Here is a 26,951-nt window from a genome sequence, read left to right as displayed (position 1 = left end):
ACTGTTTAAAATGTAATTATGTTAAGTAATACTTGTAAATAGCGTTCTCAACTTACTCATGAGTGTATGTAAAATGTTCATCAATACACTGCAACTATCTCTGCTGTTACATTTTCCATATCAAATACTTACTATAAATACTTTATATATCTACAGTGGGAAGTACTTATCAAAAATATATTTTATACAACATTAACTTTCCTCAGAGTAACATGAACTTTTAATGTAAAAGAAGTCTGCCCTTTATATCCAAAGTAGTTTTCATCCGACACAGAAAATAGCCACTGTAACTATTCGTGCGCAGATTATTTCGTTGGAAACATAACATGAAGAATTTTGAAGTTGTGCTGTAATTTGAAGAGGAAGATGGATCCAGTGAGTTTCTCAAGCAGTATTTGTTCTTTACTTCCATATTTAAGGATCACACTTCAAAGAAGGATTAGCATTCAATCAATGTTAAGGAGATCAGAAACCATAGGTAACATAAAAGTCACATGTATGCCTCCAGTAAAAAGCCACACGCTTTATTTTTTACATCAAAAATTTCACCAACTAACCAGATTTTTGTAAGTGGAATTATCAGTTACATCATATTATAACTATTAAAACAAAGTCACAGTGAACTAAACTTTTCTAAGGAGTAGGGGAGACATTTTGGATATGGTTTTCTTAATTCAAGCAAAATACATATTTGGTAAAAACTGAACTTCTCCAACAACATTTGAAAATACTTACAGAGACTAATACCTGAATATTAAAGTCTACATGACCAATAAATTTAAGGCTATTAACTCTTGTTTAATAAGTTAGAAATATGAATATATTAAAGTGTATGGCTTTAAACTAATAACAGAATCTTCCAAAATGGCCCTTTACAAAAATCTGACAATAACTGAAATTTGGGGTAAAATAAAAAGCAGCCAACTTCCTTAATGTAATGTCAATAAACTCTTATTCTTGTTTGTTTACATCCTTCCTGCTTTTACGTTTGGGTGCCATATATCTTTTGCACTGAACTGAAAATATTAATTCTCGTATTTCACGAGTATACAGCCTACCACAATAAAAAGAAAGTTTTTAGACCTGACGCCTTCTACAAAGATAATCTGCTGAGATGGTCCATATGAGTGACTGTAGAAAAGGCATGCTGGCAGAAGGAGGTCTCTGGTCCCTAATGATGTTTGGATTTCCACACTTTCATCTTCACAATTAATGAAGAAAATCAGCCTACATCAATTTCGACTTTCAGAGAAACAAGTCTTGAAAATACTCATCGAACTCCTCCTCCCTGTAACAAAACAAACAAACAAACAAATAAACAAAGAGTCAAAGAAAGATCTGCTTTGGATCTGTACCTAGCAGATAATCTTTGTATGAAAAAGATTCAGCACACTTCTGATGACAATTTGTAAGTGGTGTAGACCATTTTGAATTATTCAGTACATTCCAACACCCTTCACATTCCCCTTCTGTGCAACAGCAGAGAGTTGACTGGTAGGATTCTAAGATTTTTAACAGTTTGGCAGGGGTAAGACAGCAGTGGCACAGCAGTGGCTTGACAAAGGTTTCCCCTATAGTGCTGTGTATGTCTCCTCTTTTAAAAAAAGAAAACATACTTAGGTTCACTACACGGAAGAAGATCGAACTTAATTTTAAATGGCAGAATATTAATTAAAACACTGAGGAAAAAATCTCTGCCTTTTCAGTTGTGAATGGACACAGAACATTTTACTAGCTGCAAGTTCGCTAGATCAAACTAACCGTGACTTTTCATCTGCTTCTTGTAGAGGGCCTTTCCAAAAGTCAGCATCTGAAGGACCATCTTGTGCATCGCTATTATCTGAATCTGTTAAAAAATTTAAAGTACTCATGAAGTAAATTTTACAAGGATTTGTCTTTTTTTATTTAGATGGTTTAATGCTAGGAGCAACGTTTAATTGTAACCAGGAGAATAAAAACAACACTTTGCTTTGCATAAAGTAAAACCAAAAACATTTTCCAATATTATTCAACACAGCAACAGAAAGACTCTTAGATATCATGAACTAATATTTTGGCCAAACTTAACAACAATCATGTCAAAACACTGATCCTGACATAACAGCAGCATAACACTTTGTTCCTAAAATTAAGGGCTTATGGTCACAAACCCGGAATTCCAATACAGTTTCAGCTCATGACAGTAAATGAATCAATTGCTTTCCTTCTACCTGAATGACAACTTTTATCAATTGTAGCTTATCAGTGAAATTGTCAGACGACACAGATTACTGCATAACTGTTTCATGTAAGTACACACAAGGAGTGAAAACAACAACAACAAAAAATCTCGTTAACAGAAATATGCCCTGACCTAAGAAATCCCAATCTTCCAGTCGAGCTTTCCTGACAACAGACTTAGGACATGGTCTGCGTCATAAGTAAACTGCTTCAGGTCTTCCCCTATCTAGCTGGAAAACATAGGTGCTGAGGACATTCCTAAAAACGTACAGCACAGCAGAGCCACCGGTAGGAACATTCAATCCCTTCCAGACAGTCTGCAGCAAGAATTGGCATGACTAGGAGATGGGGCTTGTTTCATCAAAGAAGAAACTGGGCACTGGAATTACTGAGATACCAGTGCCTAAAGGAAGGGTCACTGAGACTCTGAGTGCATCTATCCGTGACAAGCAGGTCTCTGAGGTACTACAGGCGGTAGCTGAAAAATACTTCAGTTAAGCCTAGGATCTATTTAAAATCTATTCATTTTTTTTAGTAAAGAACATATAAGTATCATTCCCTGACAGGAAATGCAGCAGTTACTGTATCAGAAAAGTACTTTCTTTACACAGCACACATTACACAGCACATTTGCATACCTGGACCCATGCAATTATTAACAATGTACCTATTTTTGCACCCTCTACTCTGTCCTGGAACAACCCGACCTCTCATTTGTCTGATTATTTCCATTCTGTTATCTGCCCACATTTTTATTCCTTACATTAAATGTAGAAGATTTCCTCCCTAAAATTTCTTACAGTGTTTCTCCAAGAACTCGTAAGTAATTATTTTGACCCTTCATATCTCTGCCTGTTTTCACACAGCATTGTTATCAGCTTATAAAGCATTAAAATTGCCAGTGACTCAAACTAAGACCAATGACAATTACCATGAAATAACACAACTTATTACAAAGACATAAAATGCAGAAGATGTTAAAGTACTTTACCTTTATCAGAATTGTCTGAATCTTCTGAAGAAACCTGATCTGGAAAGAAACACCATTTAAAAAATTGTAAGCTTGTCTTGGTTTTATCAGTTATCTTAAATTGTTTAAGAAGGAGATTTATATCACAACACATTACACTTGAATGTGCACATGCATGCACCTGCCATATGTTCAAAGAAAGCAAGCAAACACTGAAGTAAAAAGATTTTTTTTTTCTCTTGAGTTCAAAGGTCATCGGTTTGAGCTCAAATACATTATCCCAAGATCTGTGGTGTAAAAAGGTTATCTAACAACCCAAACACCTCCAGGAATTAAATACTTCATAACCCCTTCTGCTATGCAATGCCCGAGTCTTGAACAAATTTTTCTTGCAACGCATACTTTTCAAAAGGCTCTCCCTTTCTGTAAAATATAAGAAATTTATCTTTTTTTCCAAATTTATCTTTTTTGTTCACCTAGGACATTTCACCTAAGAAATTTATCTTTTTTGGTGACCTATGTTACATAGTCAAGAAAGTTACATATCTATATTTATACATAATTATATATCTATATCTATACATATGTAGCTATAGCAAAACTAAGAGTCAACTAACATAGTTGAATGTTTTAAAAAATGAAGGTCTAAAATTTATATTTACCTTTATGGGTCTTTTTTTTGGACTTCTTTTTTGCTGAACAAGATAACTTTGTCTTCTTAATTTTTGGCTCTTTAGAGTTCGGTACAGCTGTGCCTCTTTTCTTGTGTGCTTTGGCTTCTTTCCTCCTTTAAAAAAAATGAACATACACCTTCTCATACATATTATATGTGCTCTTCAAGCAACAGTAAGACTTAAGCATTTAATTCAGTCAAGCAATTGTCATTTTTTCTGAAACAAATCACTAGTTAAACTGAAAAAAATAAACTCATTAAAATGAGAAGTGCTATAGGAGCTCTACAGCTAAAGACAAAGGTCAGTGAATGCTAAAGCTGCTAAAATGACACTGATGCAGGCAACAAAAAGAGTGAATTGGCAATCAAGGATTAAAGATACATATATAAAAATATATATAAAAATTACATGCCAAATTCTTATTTACATTGAGATCTTATTTTTCCTTTTAGCCGACAATTTTGTACATACGTAATGAGAAAACCACAGTTAATACAGGTTTTCAAATGTATTTTCATATTTGATAGCAACAAAACCTGAGGGAGAAGAATCTCAAGCCTAAGAACCTGCTGCACACCAACAACCCCTGTATTTTATTTTCAGCATTACTTATACAGGCTTATTGTATGATCATAGGCTAACTTCCTCCTGCTTCTTTACACAAAGAAGTCACTAAAATTGTTTCAAAGTAAGTATTACTCTGCAGTTGACAAAGAGAAAATGTTCGACCACGGTTATTCTGAATTCAAGTGGTTTTACAATTTTAGCTCCAAAAAGAAGCAAGATAAACCAAACTAATCCCAGTTAGTTAATTTTCCTTCTTAATATGTGCCTACACAGTGCTTTAATGAAATTGAATATGAATTAACTTTTTAAATGGATTAATTAACTATCTTGGATATATCCATCTAGGCACACTTTTGATTCGTGTTACTTTAAAAAAAGAAATCATCATTCCTCACTCAAAGGTTTTCCTTTCATATGCTTTTCAGATAAATGTATGGCTGAATTACTGAGTGGTGCAACTAAGCTAATGACACATCAAGAGTCAGAAAATCACAAAAACTGAGCGTCAATGGTTGTGGAATTCAGTAAGATTATAGATAATAATAAAAACTAAATCAAAGCTTGATGCACACATTTTATAGGTTAAAAAAAAAATCAGTATTCTTCTCTCCTATTAACAAGTGATTCTCAAAGAACAAATACTCAAATTCAAAATTTTAAAGCATGGTTGCTTGACTCACACATAAACCCACTATTTTTAAGAAAAGGAAAAGCATTCCAGCTCTTAAACACAGCAAGAGGGAAAACAAAAATGACATTGTTTTGCATAAACTTTCAGAAAAAAAAACATAAACACTGGTCTGAGATTAAGTAAAAGAAGCTTTCATGGGGGTGGGGGATGAGATTCTTCCAGTTTTAGGGGTTTTGTATTTTCATTAGCACAAATATATCTAACTCTCAACAGTGCCAAGCCAGCGACTCCAGAACAGAATCTATTTCTGCATAAATGAAGTTCCTATCATCTAGCTGAAGTTTTGCCCCTCTTTGTTGTTCATCATAACTGTCATCTATCAATAATTCAGCACCCGTATTTTCAAAATATTTCATTACCGGTGATGAAAGTTTAGTTTGTAGGAACACTCTGGACATAGTCCTGAAAAAGAGAGGATGAGAACATTACACCCATGTATTTGCTAAGTATTATTAACAGAACTTATTAATACATACACAAAAGTAAACAGAACACTATCTTTAATTTCAGTAGCTTTCTCTTCAAAACAAAAGTTACAGTGTAATTGCAGCCAGGGTTGAGAAAAACACCATGATAAAGGTCTTCAGTATAAACCCAGATTTTACTAAACCTGGAGAAAGATCACAGGTTTAGCACTGGCAAATGTTCATAAAAACATATCAGTGCTTATCATGTACAGATATCCCATTTTATGGATCTTTGTGGACAGATCAAATTGTTCTACAATTATAGTGAAGAACTGTAAGACTCTTAGAGCTTTGCCAGAGAACAAGTGCTGCCACATGGAGTGCTTTGTGCACAAACGAAAAACACACCATTAGCTTGTTTTATACAAAGTAACTGTGTAAACTGTGGTAAATTTAATTATCTGATGAACGTATCAAAATGTACATCATACTGAACAAGAAAATCCCACTCAAGAGACAAGACTGGGAAAGGAAGTGATTTAATTAAAGTTAGAATTTTTGGAAGAAAACACAGGTATTTTAAATTGGTAGAGCTGAAGGTGTGCAAGAAGTTGCCTGGTCCAAAGCCCCAAGGACTCCTAAGTCACAAAACTGATTAAGCAACGGCAACGATGAAACCCTCCTTGCAATGCAATATTGTCTGTTAAAACGAGACATGCTTGTATACAAAACAGCTTATAATCAGTGATTCTAATTTAATGACACCACCAATTATACAGCACGAAGTGCTCAACCTGTAACAACCTTGTCATACATGATAACAGCTGTTCTCTCTATATCAAGACCATCATACTACCTGCAATTAATTTAACAAAATTATCTCCTATTCAGCATTTTCCATTTTGCATGAACTAATATAATTATCATTGGGTCTCAATAGCTTTTAAAGCACAAGACATTTGTCTGCTTTTAAGTGTCCGTATCCGTGAAGGGCTGACTTACTCAATTTCACAAGTGCATTCCTCTTTTCACCATGTTCAACGTAACCAAAATTCACCTCCCAGCTCTTCAGGCCTTCTTTCTCCTCACAGTGCTTATTTCCACAGGAAAACTGACCTTTAAAGAGGTCAAAAACAGCAAACCATGGTTCAATGATTAACAAGCATAAATTTGGGGCTGTTAGGTCCAATTTTGCTCAGGTTTTGATTTTTGTTTTCCATTTCTTTCAAATAAAAAAGCCCAAATCTAAAAGTCACATCTAGATTAAGGGAGAAGTAACAGAAAATGACAAAGCAATCAATCATACTTGTCTAATATTGCATATTTGCAAAGAAAGAACATAACTCGAACTGTGTTTTACTATGTATACACAAAGGCACATGTTAAGAAATAATGAGCCTAATAATGAACTCTGAAGAAATTAACGTCACTAGGATACATTCTGTATCTTAAACAATTACTTATCAGAGGCTGATGGATCAGGAGGTGTGATTCAGACATTGACCTTTAATGACATCAAACTCTTCAAAGTATCATTTATGTACAAAATTAAGATGTCCATGTCCTTATTACCTTACTAGTTTATCTGATATACTGGACATATAATTTGTATTCTAATGACTTTCCATAAACACTTTTAAGAAAAGGAAATCCAATTCTATGAGAAACTATATGGCAGCTTTAAAAGCTTCCTTGAGTTTATTATGTTGAATACAACACTAATTTTAAAACAATCTGTTTTAAAACAGAATCAGTGTTGTTTAAACCACTGGGTTCCCAATATTGCAGTAATAAAGATACATATATTCCCTTTGCAGACGACCGATTTGTATGCAGAGCTGGTGGTAACGATGTGTATTAATAGGCTCACAAGCAGGACCGTTGGTGAACGATTAACCTCAGAACATTCTGCTTAAGCTGCTAAGTAATGGATTGGCAGTGTCCTCCAATACTTCAGGTTTCAATGTAAAACCACTTGCAATGCTGACACTTGAAGCAAAAAAAAAAAAACACCCAGGACTCCCATTTAAAAAAGTTTCAAATTAATATCCATTAAATATGTTTCACCCTATGTAAGGTATGGCTATCATCAGGAATAATTTATATCTGTTATAAAGAAGTAAAAATCTACAAGGAAAAATTTATACTACATAAAACTTTTTGGACCTTAACCAGACTCTATCTACTTCCCATCTTCTGAAAAAAATCCTCAAACAAACCCAGAAAAACTGCCAGATAGAAAAGAGAGATACGTCAGCTTTCTTTATGATTAGCTGGTCTTTATAGTATGTAAAATCCATTTTGCATGTGAAACTGGCTATGTTCACAAGAATATAGTTGAAACGGTATCTTCAGATTGCTAAGGCAAGCAGTGAATTCTCGGGTAAACCAGAACCTGACTGTGTAAACCACCATAATTCTGTGCCCTTACAAATTTACTTGCATTTATGATCATCTGAATATTTGAAATCATAGTGGGTTTTTTTTTTTAGTAGATCCCTGCTCCATGCCATACACATGTGTGAACAGCCAGGCTTCTCTTACCCTCCTTTCACACTGCAATCCCTACAACACGTATTCAAACCTTCACTTGAGTACAGAATTCCACTCCTTCTGAAGGCTTTTTCATCAGTATTTATCACTTTAGTACATCTGAATGTCATAAAAGCATTAAAAAACATTTTTGCAAAGTAAGAGATCATCATAATCCCAATCATGTACACAGAGAACCCAAATCAAAGGGAACTACAGACCAGACTATTCAGTACTTGAAACATGACTTTTCACACAGTTAAGAATTCCAAGAAAGGAAGACACAGTAACCAGCGTGCCAAGCAGACAGCTACCTAATTTAATCAGCAAGAAAAATGTATGTCCAAAATTCCATTTCCACCTGAAGTTCTGTCACCTTGCTATGAGCTGCAGGGAAGTTATTCCCTTCATGTTCAGAATTGTAACTCCTACAATCTGGCTGTTAAATGCGTGCCTTCAAAAACTAGTAGCACCTTCTGCTTCTTGCAGAAGAGCAGAATAGGTGGAAAATGTAAGTACTACCAGCTAAAAGAAATACTGAAAATTAAATATACTTAGGAAAAGACTGATTTTAGTGCATTTTGATCAGAACTCAGATGTGCCAGATTAGTATATGGATATATGGTACCTATTTTCCAAGGAGAAAAAATAAATATAAAAGGGTTTGGAAGAACCTCTTTTTAAATAAGGTAAAGCATATGATATGTGTATTTATACATGTATAAAATAAGCTAAGACACTACTATTCTAAAAGTGAAACATTAGTTCAATGAAATAGTGAAAAAATGGAGAGGAGTAGACCAATTTGCAGGTATTAAACCCTATCTTGTCAAATAATGTCCGGTTTGAGTATTTTACTACTTTATCTACAAATATGCAGAAAACAGCAAATACACCCACATGTTCAGCTTTGCTCTTTCTGCATATTGCTGAAAAAGTCCTATTTCACCTCTACCCAATGAACTTGTTACCTATTTTCCTACAGAAAACTTTTACCATTGTCACCTTTTGCCTAAAATACCTTTTATTTTAAAATTTTCTGCTGTACCTTACTATTCTTGCTTTGAAAATAAAGAAAAAGTACTTGGGAAGGCATGTCAAATAGATTTTTTAAATAGCTTAAAAGCTTTTCATTTTAAGGATTTATTTGCAGACCAACTAACCATGTGCCTACTATTCCACAGATTTATAAAACTTAAAGTTGGGTTTCTACCTTAAGATTTTATTCAAGAACATGCCAATTTTGTGGAACCATTTATAGAAACTGGCAACGTTCTTATGCTATTAACTGCCATTAAGGTTACATTTTAAATTTAAGTTGATACAACAGCAACCTCCACTATGACCTCCTTTCAAAACACCTATGGCAAAAGATTGGAGAGGGAAAGAAGGCAAAGAAATCACTGGCATTTACAATTAGTAATACAAGTGATAACCTCTTCTTTCATTCATCCTAAGCCTTCTTCTTCCCCATGACCTTACAGACGTCAGACACAAAAGCAACCAAATGTGAGTAACCCATTCCTATGTTGCTGTCTTAACATACCCCAAACCAGAGTACAGTCCACCAGCAGCGGTCCTCATCACCACTATTACTGTCCCAGCTAAAATAAACACATGCTTTCCCTTTTTAACGTGAATTATCTGACAGGTAGGCATGAATGCTTTATTACATTTAATCAAAGCAATTTGTATTACTGATTCATACTTAGAAATAGCAAAAGAAAGGCATTAAAGATTCATGCATTTTTTCAAAATGGTAATTTGAAACCGCACTTGGAAAATGCGCCTACTACACGAGATAAGGTAGAATTCTTGCGCCCCTTAGTGGTGAAAGACACTATTTCTCAATTCTTATGTTCCAGTTGTTCGCTTTCCATAAGGATTTCATTAAAAAGCTTGAAACATGTAATTCTGCACTTTCTCCCACATTTTTAAATACGGGGTACCAGATATTAAAAGTGCAATGCAGCTTCAAATTCTTTGTCCTCATGAAGACATAATTGTTCATAAATTACTCATTTCTCATTTAATTTTTTTTTAAAGCAGAAAATAAAACATATTTCAAGTGTAACTATCTGCTAATACAGTCTATAGTGCTGAATGCAACATATGACTACAACTACATTTAGGAGCTTTAATCTTTATTGCTTTAAAAAAATCCACCATTTATGTTCACACTTCCTCCTGTGAAATATGATATAATTTTTTAAAAAAACAAATGTATTTCTAACTTCTTGTAATATATTATCATAAATATAACTGTTTACAGAACTGTTCTGATCAACAGTATCAATCCAGACAATTCCCTTGCATGCGCATGCATGACTTCTGAAAACCATACATGTGTGTGAAGACCTACCACAGGAACAGCAATAAATTCACATCATTCTCTTGCTTGTTCGGCTACTTGAAAAAGTCTCTGAGCCTAGGCCATGGCACGGGCACCACTGTGCAAAGTCCCTAAAACACATCGGTAAGAACTCACACGCAGAAGTAGCCAGAATAAGCTACTGATTTAGAAATAAGGTTGGGAGACATGACAACCATTCCCACTGATTCCCACTGAAACTTCCAAAATCAATTTAGCCTGAAACAGACATCACACATGGAACTTTAATTAAAAAGTTAACATTTTGCAAAGCAGCACTGGAGAAACTGTTAAGAAAGTTATTTCCTGAGGAAAAGTATCGAGAGACTTCAATTAAAGATATCAAGGACTAATGAGGTAACACAGAACTACTGGAGAAAAGCAGCTAAAAAACATATCCATGAAATTCTACATTATCAAATGCATTATGTTGTCGTTCATTACAAATCCAACCTTGTGAAAATAGACCGTATGTTCTCCTAATCTTAATATATGCAGATCAGCATGCACTCTAGAGCTTTGTGGGATAAACCAGCAAAGTTAAAAGTTAGGTCAATTTATTGTCCATTATTATCTGATAAAATTACCAGTATTGTCAAATACTAACAAAATGATGCAAAAAAGCAAGAAAAGCATTGAAGAAAAATGTAGTATAAAATGTAAGACAGCATACCTTTCCCTGAAATTACTTCTTTCTCATGTCGCCACCTAAATCCAAACTGTTAAGATAAGAACCAAAATTAAGTTGTGAATAGTCAACGTATTCAGTGATGTAAAGACTAATTTCAGTTGATTGATGTCCTGCACATAGTTCATCCATTCAATTCTGGTTAGTAAAATTTATTTTTTTTCTCTAATAATTAAAAATGTCTCTCTGCCTCTGCTCGCCAGAAGGATTCCACTTTACACATGCAATTCAAACTCCAGTACATGCTGTTCAGTACCGAACAGCAACTTTCTAAATGGCTTCATAGCAGGCAGAAGAACAAATAGGAAATTAGAATAGACTGACTTTACTAGATACTTCATTGCAATTTTGTCTACACTGAAATCTGAGAAGGCCACTAGAATACTGGAAAGTCATATTTAGCACGTATCAATGGATCCCCTCTTACACCCTGAAGACAAAAAAAACAAATAACCCAACACAGAATCCAACTCAGTTGTATTTCTCTTTACATTGCCTAGAAACTTCACATATAGATAACCCATCTATTATTTTTGTTTTCCAGTAGAATCTCTTTCATCCTCTCAAAATGGCAAGTAGCCTAGTGAAAAGATTGAAGATGGAAGGGCATGACAACAGCCTGGGGAAAACAATTTTATTTTCCCTAACAAGTACAAACAGGCGATAAAACTCAGAGGCATACAACTTCTCCAAAAGCGCTGTCTTGTATTTTAATCTCAAATTCATGAACACAGGATGACAACAATATGAAATTGCTGCTGTGTAAGCAAAGCAGGCTCTGATTTTCACGTTACAAGATGGGAAGGGAAGAGGGGGACGAAGGGTTACAAAATCAAAGAGGTACAAAAATGGCTGTAAAGCCCATCTTTGGCACCTGTGTTCCAAAGCATCCTTTGCAATATGAACTTTCTCTTGGTGCACTTACAGACTGAAGCCACACAAATGTGCATTTTGTAGATGCAGTGGCATAAATTCTGTAATATACTGGACTGATTTTTAATGTTTTTAATCTAATTTTAAATGCTACAAAAGTACACGTATCTTTGCTGTGTGTGGTCTTTAATGTTGATTTTTTTAATAAACCATAATAATTCTTTATCTGAAGGGCAAAAGCATGGAGTTCTCATGCACGAAGTGATATGTGGTTCAAAGAACATCAGAAAAAACAGGGAACCAAAAGTTTTGGCTTTTAAGAACATGCCATGCTGTCATATAAATGCTTTGCACCATAACAGCAAAGGTGAAAAAACTGAGCAGAAAGACATCAATAGCCAAATGTTTTGTCAGCACTGATCTTCCCCAAGTCGGTATATTACAAAAAAGATGTCTTAGGAAACTAAAAATTTGTATACCAACAAAATATTTGCCTCTTTAAATCAGTCCACTAATTTTCAAATTGGTATTGTAAGATAAACAATGTTTTCACATCTACTGGTTTCACTGGTAAAAAAATCACAGAAGACAGTGCTGTCAAACTGTGTATGAGTTTGCTATGGCTGGATCAGGTTGTGCTTGGCCTAGTCTACACACCTGCAGTGTGGTCTAAAGTACCTTTATACCGCTCATGCTTCAGTCAATTCAAAATTAATCAACTGTAAAAACCAAGAAATGTGCTCAACAGTTCAGTGAAAACACAATGTAAAATACATCTGTAAATGTAGAATTCATAATAGAAACCACTTGATCCAAAGAGTGATGGTTTTTTCCTCTTTTAAAGGACATTTGCTGTTTTACGTTTTACAGGTTATTCTAATTCTGAAAAGCTTGTGATGCAACTGAAAAATAGTGCAAGTTTACGATTAAACATCAACAGTATTTTGGCACTAATTTTCCATGTGTGTGCTGCTGGCGATAAAGATTAAAAAAAAACAATTCGACCTTATCTGCATGTTTGCTTTTTCATAGTCCATCGGCTACTTCACCGATCTCCAAGTTATCCATGCTTACTTTTGCTACTGAAGTAGACTTTTGTACAAGTTTTCCCTCACAGTCTAAACTTGACAGATTATATCCTTACAGAGCATTTCTGTAATGATATCAAGAAAAATAAGCAAAATAAATGAAAGGAGGGAGCCAGAACCACCTGTAGTACATCTAGGATAAAAGTTATCCTCATGCACATTCATTTTTGCCAATCATTCTTCCACCAACTAGTGAAAAATGACAGAGAATGACCAAGGCTAAGAAGAAACAATAAAATAAGAAGTAAATATAATTGAATTCCTCTAATTAAGCTGAAATATCAGTAACAGATTAAACTATAGAGGAAAATTAAAAATTAGAGTAGGTTCTTGAATAGCCAGCCTGCAATATTAAGGAATGCAAAAGCACTGCCAGCAGACAGCATTCATTCTGCCTCTTCTTTGTTACATTAGTTCAACAAGATCCTAAATGAGCTATTTCTACTACGTAGACCAAGTACAACTGCTCCAAAACAGATGCTTTACAAGAGTGTCAAATGGCTAACTTAATAGGAAATTATGGCTTTAAAAATATGGATATTAAACAGTCTTTCACAAACAATAGAATTTCCAAATTAAATATGGACTGCTTGTGTAATATGCAGCGGCTGCAGCAACAACTAGCATGTCCACAGTCACCTCTTTCAGAAAAAGAGAAATGTATTAATTTAGACAACACTGCAGAAAAATACCACAGGTATTTTAAATGTATTTATTTCCACAGGAAAGCCTCCATGCTGAAAAACAATGACAAAAGCAAACATATTGACATTACCAAGTGGAAGACAAGCTGGCCTAGAAATCTGAAAACTATCTGGAAATAAAACCAAAAGAATAAAATGTGTTCTGTTTAATGACCAGGTGTCAGGCAGATTTCATTTCTTAGCACACAGGAGACATTTCCAATCTGTTATGTTACAAAACGAAGCACAGAGACAGCAAATAAGAACCTTTCTAGGAAAATAAGACAACAAAGAGAACAGAACATTTCTAGTCCAATGCATATTGAAGTAAAACTTACTGCATTACAAAACTGATAATAGAACTCAATTATCTGACAATACAGATGGTCATTTATCATCCTCAAAGCTTGCAGACAAGATGCACTGAAAGTTCACAGACAACCTTGACCTAATAAAATTCTGATCTAGGGAAAATGTAAGGAGTAACAGACCTATCAAAAGCAAGAGCTGTCCGAGAACACTCTTCCAGTGTCTCTAAGTAGCCTCACACCCGAGGGTCACCTTGGCATTTCTCATTAAAAGAGAAGGGAAAGATTATATGTCCTAACTACACAAAGAAAAGTGGGATTGTGGGTCACAGGGCCCTATTTGCCTACGGTGCCAGCAACTGAGGTGAGTGCAGGTGTGCAAGTGAGCGTGTGAGCACCAGCGAAGCCCAAGCCAGACTAGCCATCAGATAGGTGAAGTTGCCTGGGAGCAAGGAGGGCGACTGGGTCTCCACTGGCCAGCTCTGGGTATGACAGTACCTGTGTATCTCTGAGGATGAGAGCACAGTGGGGTCTGCTATGAGACCAGGGGTGTCCCAGCCATCTCTCTGTGTGCGTACGTGTGTATGCATGCACATATGTGAGTGAAACAGCCTGAACCACCAACTGGAATGCGGCTGTGGCCTCGGGGGTTCATGTGTCTTGGGACTTCTTAACGTTTTCTTTTGAGCTTCAGTCTTTGACAAGGTGCTCTGCTTATTTTTCAGACTTCAGGAGAGCCCCTCCCATGAAACTGGTCCTTATCATTATCTAGTACTTAGGAAAACAGTGTTCTTAGAAGAAAAGTTCTAAATGAGATCTGAGCTACGATCTTTACGCAGAGGTCTTCAGCAGAATTAGCTGGCTAGAAGATTTTGGCTAGTAGCAAAAAACTACAGTTGTGAAGACAGATGTGTATGTATGCGCAAGTCTCCTTCTATGTAAAATATATATATATTAAAAACGTCACAGAACACTGATCTCCAACTTCACTTTGATACCACCTAGCAGGATATAGAATCACAGAATCACAGAACAGCCCAGGCTGGAAGGGACCTCAAAAGATCATCTGGTCCAACCTTTTGTGGGAAAGGGAGCGTAGATGAGACCAAAACTTCTTTCTTATATCAAGATGAAGCATCATCATGTAAAGCATCAACAACTATCATATGAAAGGCTGGCCAGCTGAGAAGCTTGTTACCCACACTGCACCCCTCACAGCACCAGCACTGCAAAATGGAAGGCACAAGGGGCTAAAGATATCCAATTTCCAGTTTCTGGAAAGGCAGAAAAAGAATCAAGACAGGAAAAATCTGAAAGCACAGACTGCATTCCATCGGTGTGAATAGGATCAGAGGCCTATTTCTGACTTGCAAGAAAAAAAAAACCTGCTTTGACATCCTTCTGTAGCAAACATGGGCATGGATAAATCAATAATTGAGAAAAATCTGATTTTTTTCTGTTTTTCTAAGAATTTCTAAGAAAGGACTCTCACACGGTCAGAACATATTTGAGAACAGAAAACATAGCCTAACATAAGAGAACAAATTATATGATACAGCTGAGTTACGCTGACATGGCAATTCCAAAAATACAGGTAATGATTTATGAGCATAAATAGGAATTCAGTGACCTCAAAGTTAGGACAGCCACATTTGAAGTCTGACAGGAAAACACTGTTCGCACAACACACACAAAAACCAGAACAGTTTCCCACAAAAGACAGCAAACATATGGAAACTTGGCACAGTAACGAAAGAAACAAAATCTGTAAGCATGCTCGAGGGAAAAATCAGTTGGGAGGAGTGGGACAGAGACCGAGGGACGTGAAACAGCATCAAGAAAGTAAACTTAAATTTACTCAAAATAAAAGGAGGGAAGACATCTTCAGCATTGTACTTTTTGACAATTTTAATTTAATTTTTGCATTTTTCTGTTCCAATTTTCTTTAGAAGGTTGTCATCTTTTCTGCCTAATATTAGAGTTTAAGCCCAGTCCTTGCCAATGTTTACCCATGAATGTAATTTTCAATACTATAAATAGTCTCAAAGAACTTTATATAGCCACTGTTTGCAGGGCTGGGTTGTTACTAGGGGCTAACAACACGAAGAAGCATCTGAGCTCGGCAACGCTCTTTGCAAAATCACAATAGAAAATTCACATATTCTTTTTCATTAAGAGGTTAGTCAGTCAAAACCTTGGAAATGACAACTGGTGCTGGAACTGGGCTGTTTCTCTTAAGAAACTCTACTTATTTACAAGGAACATACAAATCCTGTTTCCATAAACAGAAAGGAACAAGCAGCAAAAGACGCTGCTTTAGAACAGACATTTAAGAAATTGTTTCTGCCAGCGTTGAAGTACAAAACTCTCTCTTTTTAGACCTTTTTTTTTTTTTAAACAGTAACATTCCCAGGGTTTTTTTAGGCTTCATCTGGTGTTTCTCTCCAGGCAAACCTCTCCAGCCTTCTTTCCTTAACCTCTCTGCATTTTCTGCCTTTCTTACACACAACGTACCTCTTTGTTAAAACACCATCTGACAGAAATGCTCTTATTCCCACAGAAGCACGTTTCTGGGGCAGTGACAATGCTTGGATTCAAACTGCTGCTGTTTATTAAATAACTTCATAAGTTCTCACAACTCTTTTTCTAGGGAAGGGGTACTAACATTCTGCTTTCACAACATATCCAAAATCACAAGGCAATTTTTGGAAAAGGACATACTTTAAAATCAAGATGATTTACAAAAATGAAATGTACCTTATTCTCTTTGTATCTACTGAGATCTGCTATACAGTATTCTTTGAACAATTTATCATAATACTTCTTTGCAAGCCTCTTCTCCCTATAACAAAACGTATTATTTTTTATTAAACATAGAACATGATACAGTTCATTTTACATTGTAATGACATTAGCAAGACAAAGACATGTTGTTGTTTCCTCCAAAGAACACAAGCTGCAGAGCTAGAAATGCAACAGAAATACACTCATTGAGCTAAGGAGTAATTTCGAGAAAACTGGAAAAATACATATAAATTATACGTACAGCACAAATTAAACTGTATTTTTTCAAACTAGGCTTCCTTCAGACTTTTCAGAACAGTCATTTGGATCTCAGAGAATGCACAAATATTCCTTAGTTCTTTCAGTCATCAATTCATTTTGCCACTGAGCAATATTACAATATGAAAGACCTCCTAAAGGTCTTTCATTTTTAAATATATTAAAGATAAAAGAATGATCACGAAGTATGCACAGTAATTCTTAATTAGTAAGGGACACCATAAATTTAGTACAAGTGATCTAAAAATAACATGTTCTATAATAGTTTCAAGTACCAATTCATGTCTGCTTCATCATCTTCGTTCCACAGGAATCTATGGTTTTCTCTAATAACATCAAGATCCGTCTTGTCATTTGCTCTATAAAAGGACACACTTTTTTTTAGTACATGTAACATTAAAGTGAAAAGTCAGTAAAATAATAATTTGGTAGACATCAGTATTTCACAGTTGTGATCTCTGCCTCACTGCATAAAGGAATATATTGCTATGGAATAAAACTACTAAAAAATTTATTCCCTAGCATACCTTTTCCCAAACGAAAAATCCACAGTGGAAAATGGCCACTGAAACCGTGGATGACTTGATCCTGTCTGAAAATACTTTTTGTACTTTTTATTGAAGACAGTCATGTTAGAAGGCAGTTACAGACAGCCCTAAAGAAGGCTATCATTATTCTGGACAATGGATAGCAATTCTGCACATTTCAAAAGGGTTTCAGATTGTTATTTTGAAGGTACTGCCAGATATTTCTCAATGTACCCTCAATTAATGCTCACCTGTCATCTTTCCTTTTACATAACAGAACAAGAATAATTCAGCTCATGGTAAGTTCTTATATAAAAATAATGGTGCAAAATGAAACAAGGTGATTCTGAGTTTTGGATATTTACAATGACTGCAGTTACTATTTGTGACGAAAATAATTAGTAATTTGATACATAGTCACACACACCCCTCCCTGCAAAGCTATAATATATATTTAATAACTTTACATAACAGGGCACGAGGGGAAAGAGTGCTAATGGTTCTTACCCAGAACGTCGGAAATCCTCTATTTTGCCACCATAGTATAAAATGTAGTCATTCACAAATTTTTTGTGTCTTTCATACTGAATAAAGAAATTAAGGATTGTTTCAGAACTTAACTTCATTTTACCATACTTTAAAACTAAAAAAATAATAAAAACTTTTTACATACTTAACAGAAATTATTTTTTTCCTCAAAAACAGTTCAGTGATTTCCAGAAAGAAAGGAATTAAGTAGCAATTTTTACTTAATTACCTCTCATAAAAGTTACTTTCCAAATACAAGAATTCAAGGCAATTTTTTCATCTCTAAAACCTCATTCAGCTGCCAGACCTTTCTATAATTGTCTTCCTTTATCAAAGATGCTCTGTACACATATACACAGAACTGTTCATTTTTTCAGCTGTAATTCAGACAACTGGTTCCGGGTACTGCAGTTCTGGTTTAAAACAGGTTTGTATTTCTGTATTATAAAAATGGCCTGGCTACTAAATTGGAACAATGTATTACATTTTACCATCAACATACTAAGAAAAGTTATCTGCTTTAGTTTGGAGATTAAAATCACAGGAAAATATGTAATGCTTTTCTTAGAACACTTCAGCCCCAGAGACATGATTCAAAACATATTTTGTACCATAATTTGAGCAAAAATATGTAATTACTTATTCAGAAAATAAGCATCTTCACAAATAAAAACATTATATATGGCTACTTAAAAATACTTCCCAGTAACATGTATGGTGCTTCTGAAGCAGCAAATCAGGAAATACGTTATCTCCTGGTACATATCCTGGCAACTACTGCATCAGTGTGAATAACCTGTATCAACCTACTATTTTAACATGCATTAGAATTTTATTGAGAGAACATTTTATTTTCCAAAGGCCTCCAAAAAGTTAATTTAACCTCAATATGTGTCTTTTTTTTCCTTTCCACCACAAATAGAAGGAACAGAGAAGCAAGCCCAGAAGATTTAACTGCCACAATTAAATACATTTAACACACTATACTATTTTGTGCTGCCATTTGAGTTACTAGGCGTTAAAACTGCGTAACAGTAAAGGTTTTAAACAGGAACCACTCAAAAACATCGGCAGAAACTCACAGAAGTCTCTACAGAATGAGTTTTGCAGTCATTTCAGAATATACTGGCTTTTCTCTGGCTAATGACAGTCTACAAAGTCAGTGGGACTGATTAATATGTGTCCCCTTTGCGGGGGGGGGGACAGGACAACAAACGCACGATGGTTTATGTAGCGCCTGGCCAAATTCTAAGCAGGTTAGAAGTTACTTCCTGTTTACTGGAGTGTCTGGATTTAAGTAAGTCATTCCATATTTAATTAGTCTTTACTTTCATATTTATTAACTGTTACTGCTGAAGAACTGCTATTTAAACAAACAAGGAACTGATGGTATGTCAGATACACTCAGTCAAAACATGTAATGACTGCCTCAGGTCAAAATTAAATGAAAGGAGAAAGGTTATAAAGTAAATAAGGTAGTAGTTATAAAAATAGAAATTATGCATGAAATATTATTAAGAGATTAAAAAAAAAAAACTAAAATAAAACCACACATGATATTAAACAGGCTTACATTAAAGCATCTGTAGAAGATATTACTGAAGCTAAGGCTGTTTGAATACTTTTGAATTAACTAATACATCCTTAAATGTATTTGTCCACAGATAATAGCAGTCTTATATAGAATTATGTTCTGTATAAATCAGCAACAAGCCTTTGTGCCAGTCTAAATAAAATCCACCGTATAATTGTTTTGTCTCAAACTGGAAAAATAAGCATATAGAAAGAACGTGGAAATGCCTTTACTCAGTAGAGGCATTCTCAGAGATACCTCAGCAAAAAAAGGAGCTAATTTGAAGAACAACTCAGTATCTGGTGCTGCACTGCCAACTGCTGTGATAACTGATAAATCCCCATATTTCACCATAATGGATAATCTGTGCCCCGTCTTCAAACTTGAAGAAAAATTAAATAGAAGGATACAGCAGTCATCGCTATCAAGTGAAATCTTCTTTTTCTTGCTTCTTCCCTGTTAATAACAAATACATCTGAGTGAAAGCTATCTTTACATTAAGGGAAAAAATGCCTCACAAAAGCAATAGATAAAAGATACCTATCCCATTCTTCAGCTGCGAATTGTCTGTGAACCACACAGCCTTGTTTTGGTTTTTGGAATGGCTTTGTCAGAAGGCCATCTTCTTTTATACTACAGGTAGGGGGGAAGAAGGAAGAAAAGTTAGTCAAGAACTTTACATAAGCAATAAAATTTCCATATGCCAAACCTTGCACTAACTTGAGTAACAAAAGTTATATTGCTGGTTTCTACATGAATAAAACCAGAACCAACATCAGCTTAGACGTTACTTCATTTGCAAAACAAAATAGGAAGAGCATTTGCTTACCGTTAGCATTTTAAAATTGCTTAAAACAGCAATTTTTAATACTTTTATCAATATTAGCACTATAGAACCACGATGAAAAAAACACTGAAGTTTCCTCAGTTTCACTCTACATTTAAAGCCCTCTATAAATCTCAGCTACACAGGCAAGTAGGAACTGGAAGGACAGTATGTTCACTGAATAAGAGTGACTGCTAGTGACACTAACCCATCCTTTCATGCTAATGTCTCAACACCTCATTAAACAGCTCTGCTGCTCTTAGTGTAATCACAAGAATTGCTAATTTAAAACTTAAGTACTGTGTTGTGAACCATACTTGTTAGTGGGCAGCTAAAAATACTTTCAGAATTCATGAAGTAATAAAAGAATTACAGTGATGCACTTTAGCTAGTAAAAGGTATATTGAGTTAGTTTCATTCCTCAATAGAGGTGAAGAAAAGATTTTTCCATAACTATCAGCTGGCAGAAAGAAGTCATAAACCTGTAGAAAGCAAGCCACGGAATTTATATTGCAAGCTATGGAATATAGGACTCTAGAAACTACGGGTATCATTTGTTCAAAAGGATCTGTAGGCACAAAATTCCCCTAAGGAGGCTCCATAAAACAGCAATATGGAGAAAACTTAAGACTATTATTTTCCTTAAAGTGAAAATAAATATCATCATAGAGCCAGAAAAGGACATATACATATACCGTGAAGCCACAGAAGAGCCCTACTGGGAATTAGCAGTGGTGTGCCAGAACAAGGGTAATGATGGTATTTTTGAAAGGCTCCTGATGGTTAGTTAATATTCCACCTAGGAAGTAGAATGGTATAATGTGTAATGGCCTTTTAAAGAAAACGAGAACTGAACAAAACCAGTCACTGTTTTAATGGAGAACAGCTATACTTATAAAATAAATGGAACAGCACAATGCCTGCTATTATTGCAATGATTAATACATGAAATTTTTTCCCAGAATGCAGACACTACTGACCCATTCTTTCAATTTTACTACAAAGGAAAATATGCAAGAGTCCTAGGAAAGTTTCCAGAAAGCCTTCTTAAATAAAGTCCAATAAAAGAGCAAGGGAGAGACAGGAAAAGGTAAGAAAAATATATGTAGGCAAAATGTTCAGTACGGTGCAGAAAGCATCAAAGGACTATGGTACCAAAGCAAAATAAACACATAAATAAATAAAAATCTTAATAATACAGTGAATTCAGGCTACAAAATTCAAGGTCACTAATTGTGCGAACCACTGAAACAACTGGCAAAGTGATGCCAAATAAGAGATGCGTAGCTACGTTTCAAGAATTGAGTACAACACAATTCACCAATTCCCAGGCCTCTTCACAAATTAAATAATAAACAAGCAGCATCAGTTCTTCACTTCCTCCAAGCAGGTGTTTTATATCTACAAAGCCTGCTGCCACTTGGCCTTTTTTGCCTTGCTCTCTTGGCAGTTCCACATGTCCTGATGGATCAAGTGAAGAGCACAGCCAAACCCCAGCAGTCCATACTAATGCTCGGAAAAATGAAACACACTGCTCGGAGAACTGAGGGCATATAGTCACCAGATGGACATGGCAGAACAGATCTTAATCAGCTGCCCCTGGGAGACGACGCGCTTTGGCAAGCTTGACATGAGGAGATGCAGGAATCAAAGGGACTCATTTTTCAAAAACCATTTCAACACCAGACTTCACATACCACAGCATAATCTTCTATACACAGTAATAGGCCATTTGCACAAAATATGTAATGCAAGCATTAACTCTGTACTACATTACCTTTTAGTCTTTTGCACAGTCTTCTCTCCATTCTCCTCATCGCTAAAATCAGAATCATAGCCTCCATGGCCACGTGCCTGAAAATAATAGACAACATAGTCAATATACCTGCTAATGTAATACGGACATGGCATAACTAGAAATCAGTACTGTCCATTATGCATAAATAAAAGACAGAAAGACGGGGGAGCAAGCGAGCAAGTGCAAATTCTCATATACATCTAAACCAAACCAAATTCAACAGGCAATGCAGAGTATGTTCCAAATAACACAGGAGAAAGACAGACATCATCAGCCTGTCAAAAGATCATTTAAAAATAATTTATATGTGTATGTACCCATATTTAATCTTGTCATAGATGCAGATAACCAAAAGTATGATAAACATCTTTGGTCTTTACTTTCAAGCAGTCTCCCTAATATAAGAAAAAGGTGAGTACTTTCCCCAGGAGCTACTCTTTCTAAGGGCTGGAAGACAGCAACTGATGTGCCCACATTATTAAAAAACAAAACAGATGAGAACAAAAGTTTCTTGGGCTGTGGTACAACATTCTAGATCATTGGATCTTACACTGGTAGCTCGAAAGCTGATTGAAATGATAACTGAAATACAAAATAGTAATATGCCTGCAAAAATGCACCATCTAATCAGCACAACATTCCTGCCATGAAATCTTTTTTCCCCACACGCTTTGGGACTACAATGTCAAATTAATGCATGTAAGAAAACCAAAAATATCCTTTTTCTTAATGCCATCAAACAATCAAGCACTGATTGATGCCCAGACCTATCACCTCCATTTTTCAAGTCACAGTTACATGTCCAATTTTTTCAACAGAAGTAATGGCTTAAGTAGATCCCATCTGCTCTCCCTCACTCCTATTCTGGTACCTTCCTTCCAGTTGCTCAGTTACAGTTATGACAGTACACATGAACCAGATCAAACAATTCACCCATGTTACCAAGGTTCCTATCCGCAAAAGATTATTTTAATCCACATAGGTTTCCTGACCGGTCATCCAGAGCCCCCCAACCAGCTATACCAGCCAGCTGGAGGGGTAGCACAGGAAGAGAACTCCCAGAGCTGGGAAAACCAGCATCAACACCAAAAAAAGCATTTACTGAGCTAAAAACAAGAGGGATGGTTATTACACATCTGCATGGAGAAAGGTTCAACACATACTTCCTAAGTATCTCAGTAATTCAGACTGTGGATGAGAAAAGAAACTGGGTTAGAAAACCAGCGTATTTGATACAGCATTGCTGATTTCTATATTGTCTACAATCATATTCCTCCTCAGACAAAAACCTGAGAAAAACAAAATCTGCAAAAAAGACATGTCTCTTCAGGATGATTATGATGAGGTGCCTTCTCTGGATGCAAATGTCTCCCAGAAATGCCATGCTGGAGAGTCAACTGTATCCTCTACTGGCATCAACAACTGGTCTGTATCAGGCAGAGTATGTAAAACACTGTATTCTCACACTGATGGTGAAGGATTTATTTTAAAGATTTTTTAAAAATTATTTTTATTAATAATAAACTGTACTTTTTTCCTTGCCTTAATACCGTAATGTTCCTTCCACTCTTGAACCCTTCTGAAGAAGACATAGCTCTCATATTCATATATATTTGAACAAAAGCAAATCAGAACTTTCTGATTTGCTTTACATTTTCTATTTCCCAGAAGACACAAAAATTATCAGTTACCAAAAAAAAAGTGCAGCAGATGCCTGCAGTGTCTGGTGTAAGCAGGCCTTGTGCATTGGCAAAAGAGCAGCAATGGTGCAAAATCCTCCAAGCACAGTCCCACAATAACCCACAGTTCAGCTGCACATCTCCTAGCTGAGGTGGTTCTAATAGCAAGCCTGTTGTTGCTCTTATTAATGAAGCTTATGCAGCCTTTTCAAGAAGGCAGAACACATTATGAGTGTGCAGGAAATATATTTAGACTTGGCCTCTAAATTTCAAAAATATCATGGAAATCCAGTAATGTTTTAAATGGCAAAAGTAACGCTTTCCAGATGAACACTGAGAGCTTCCTTCATGCTAGAAAGGGGAGAAAGTCCAAGCCAACACAAAGAGCATGGAAGTCAACATGAGACAGATGAAGTATAAAAACAGGCAAGAAGAGAAAAGCTCGAATAAAAGGAGATTTTCCCAAAGCGGTAGCCCTTGGATGATGGGCCCCAGGAAAGAAGCAGACATACTCGGTAATGAGCTCCCAACTGATTCTGGGAATGACTCAAATGAGAAAAAAAAGATGCAAGAAAAGCTGTTACAACAGTCATACTGTAGGGCTCTCAAAGTTGATGACTGTCTTTTGGAAAGCTGTGACTGTGAATGTAAGGGCATGCACAGAAAAATCTTCACAGCTTCAGCCATTCCTCTGAATCACTACAATCACTCAAACATAAATTCAGAGTGACAAAGAATACAACCCATGACGGATGTCCTGACACTTCCAGGTCACTCCTCCTTCAAAGGCAACAGGAGGACAGACAGGTACTGCACCGAAGTTGGGTTTGACACCAGCAGCTTCAGCAGCGCCATCTGGCACTCTTCGAGACCAGGACTGAACAGTTACTGACCTGATGCCTTAGGATGGTACCAAGATAGCCTGACTTTTAGGTAAAACATAAAAATGAACTCCATCAAAGAATCTCATCCTTAAATGAGTCTTTCCATTTTGGAAGGACAGCATGAACAGACACCTGCTTAACGTTATGAAATTTCAAGACTGATTTCTCACCTTCTCCACCAAAAAAGCCAAACAATAACCCCAGATAAGGAAAATATATTTAATATTGAACCGTAGCAACAGAGGGACAGATACTAAAGCTTTGTAGCCAAGCTAGTAGATTTTAAAAGAGGCATATGTAGACCTGGACATGCAAAATTGTAAGAGAATTTAAAATAACTACTTTCAGGATTTGATAAACCCCTTAACATAATCTTCACTTTGATGGAATTTGTCAGAAACTCAGAATGCTTTTAGTAAATTAGTAAACATTTTATCAAAACATGAACTCGAAAGCTGCATAACTCGTGTGTTTTGTCCGTTGCACCAACTTTGAACTTTTTTTTCCCCAAACAACACCACAAACCAAAACCACAAAACTAAAACAAGTACCAATATGCTTTGGGAACAATTTAAATCACTGACATTTAAGTAATCCCAGCATCTTGGATTAATTAACAGCAAAGCAACTGGAAACAGAACCAAGCCCGCTATCTTAGGGCTCCTAAAAAATGGCAACTTAAGCTCAGTAAATGTGCGACCACTGTGTGCAGCTGATGGCAGGCAGAGATGTCAGCTGTTGAGGTCAACACAGGACACCGTGGACTCCCAGCACTGCATTTACAGAAGGTATTTGTACCTAGAAGAGGCACCACCGTCAACCCTCTCTGCTTGGGTTAATGCACATTAGTGAAACGTCATAGTTCATGTTGACTCCTGATCACAACATGCAGCTGAACAGAAAAAGTTTAAAAAAAAAAAAAAGGGCAAAACAATCCTGCACACAAAATCCCGACTCGTGGCCCCAGTCTTGCTGCCCCCCTCACAGGCATCGCTCCCGCCCTTCCCCTTATCTGCCCAGCACTCGGGCCTGTGCTGGTCTCTGCTCACAGCCCGGCTGCGGCCCACAACAGGCCCGAGCGCTCGTTTTGGTACGAAGTGCTCGGGAGGCTCTGAGGGGAGCGCGGCGTCCACAACCCGGCCTGAGGAGCCATCTTGGCCGGACACACGCTCTTCCCACCTTGGTGCTGTCTTTGAGGCTTTGCAACCCCCAGCTGGGGGAAAGCAGGCGAGAGCAAGAACAATTAGCTCCTAAGCTACCCTTCCTTGTAAAACCAATTACGAGGAATATTTCCATACAGTGAACACCCCTAACAAAAAGAAAAGGCACCCACAAAATACTGCCCTTTTATTAAAGATCTAAACCTACAAAAAGAGAAGCGTGAGTAGAAGGTAGGTAACAGCAGACCACGACAGCGAGAATTAGAGCTTTGTCGAGCTCCACGGGGAAAAATCACACCGAAAACCGGCCCGCGTGGGCCCGACACGGCCTCCGAAGCCGTTCCCAAAAGCCACCCAGTCCTGCCGCGCGGCCTGCCGGCCCGCCACCACCGCGGCGGCCCCCGGAAGGCTGGGGGCCACGGACGGCGGGGCAGAGCCCACGGGGCAGGGCCCTTGGGCCCCCAGGGCGGGCGGCCGGGCCCTCTCCGCGGCTTGGCCCCTCCGCCAGCCCCACCCCCGCCGCGATAGAGGCCGCGGACTCCGCCGAGGCCTGTCCGCCGCCCGCCCCTGCTGGGCCCCCTCCCTCTGTCCCTCCCTCCTTCCCTCCCGGGCCCCACTCACGGCCGCGGAGAGGCGTAGCTGGCTGGGCACCATGGCGGCGGCGCTACCGGCCCGCCCGCCCGGCGGCGGCAGCCGGTGTGGGGACGAGGGCGGCGGGCTGCCTCTACTGCCCGGCCCCACTCGCCGGCCGCGGCGCTGCTTCGCTCCGCAGGTTGCTCCCGCGGGCCCCTCCCGGAAACCGGGGGTAGAGGCGGAGCAGGGCCGCGCCGGGGATCGCCGC

General features: G+C 37.1%; 1 protein-coding gene across 1 annotated transcript; it reads right to left on the bottom strand.

Moving 5' to 3' along the window:
* Nucleotides 1-503: 503 nt before the first annotated feature.
* Nucleotides 504-26,910, bottom strand: LOC104041061 (protein FRA10AC1). The gene is made up of 14 exons (XM_064463814.1): nt 26,732-26,910; nt 22,367-22,443; nt 20,304-20,396; nt 20,174-20,219; nt 18,170-18,246; nt 17,411-17,494; nt 16,830-16,914; nt 11,106-11,151; nt 6,532-6,645; nt 5,482-5,524; nt 3,853-3,977; nt 3,212-3,250; nt 1,762-1,846; nt 504-1,288 (listed from the first exon to the last, which is right to left on the bottom strand). The coding sequence occupies exons 1-14, from the start codon at nt 26,762-26,764 to the stop codon at nt 1,246-1,248; spliced, it is 990 nt and encodes a 329-aa protein (XP_064319884.1). The 5' UTR covers nt 26,765-26,910; the 3' UTR covers nt 504-1,245.
* Nucleotides 26,911-26,951: the final 41 nt, after the last annotated feature.

This window comes from Phalacrocorax carbo, chromosome 12 (genome assembly GCF_963921805.1).
Source record: "Phalacrocorax carbo chromosome 12, bPhaCar2.1, whole genome shotgun sequence".
Classification (NCBI taxonomy): domain Eukaryota; kingdom Metazoa; phylum Chordata; class Aves; order Suliformes; family Phalacrocoracidae; genus Phalacrocorax; species Phalacrocorax carbo.
The sequence above is the reverse complement of the archived record's forward strand: the minus strand, read 5'-3'. Positions and strand labels throughout refer to the sequence as shown.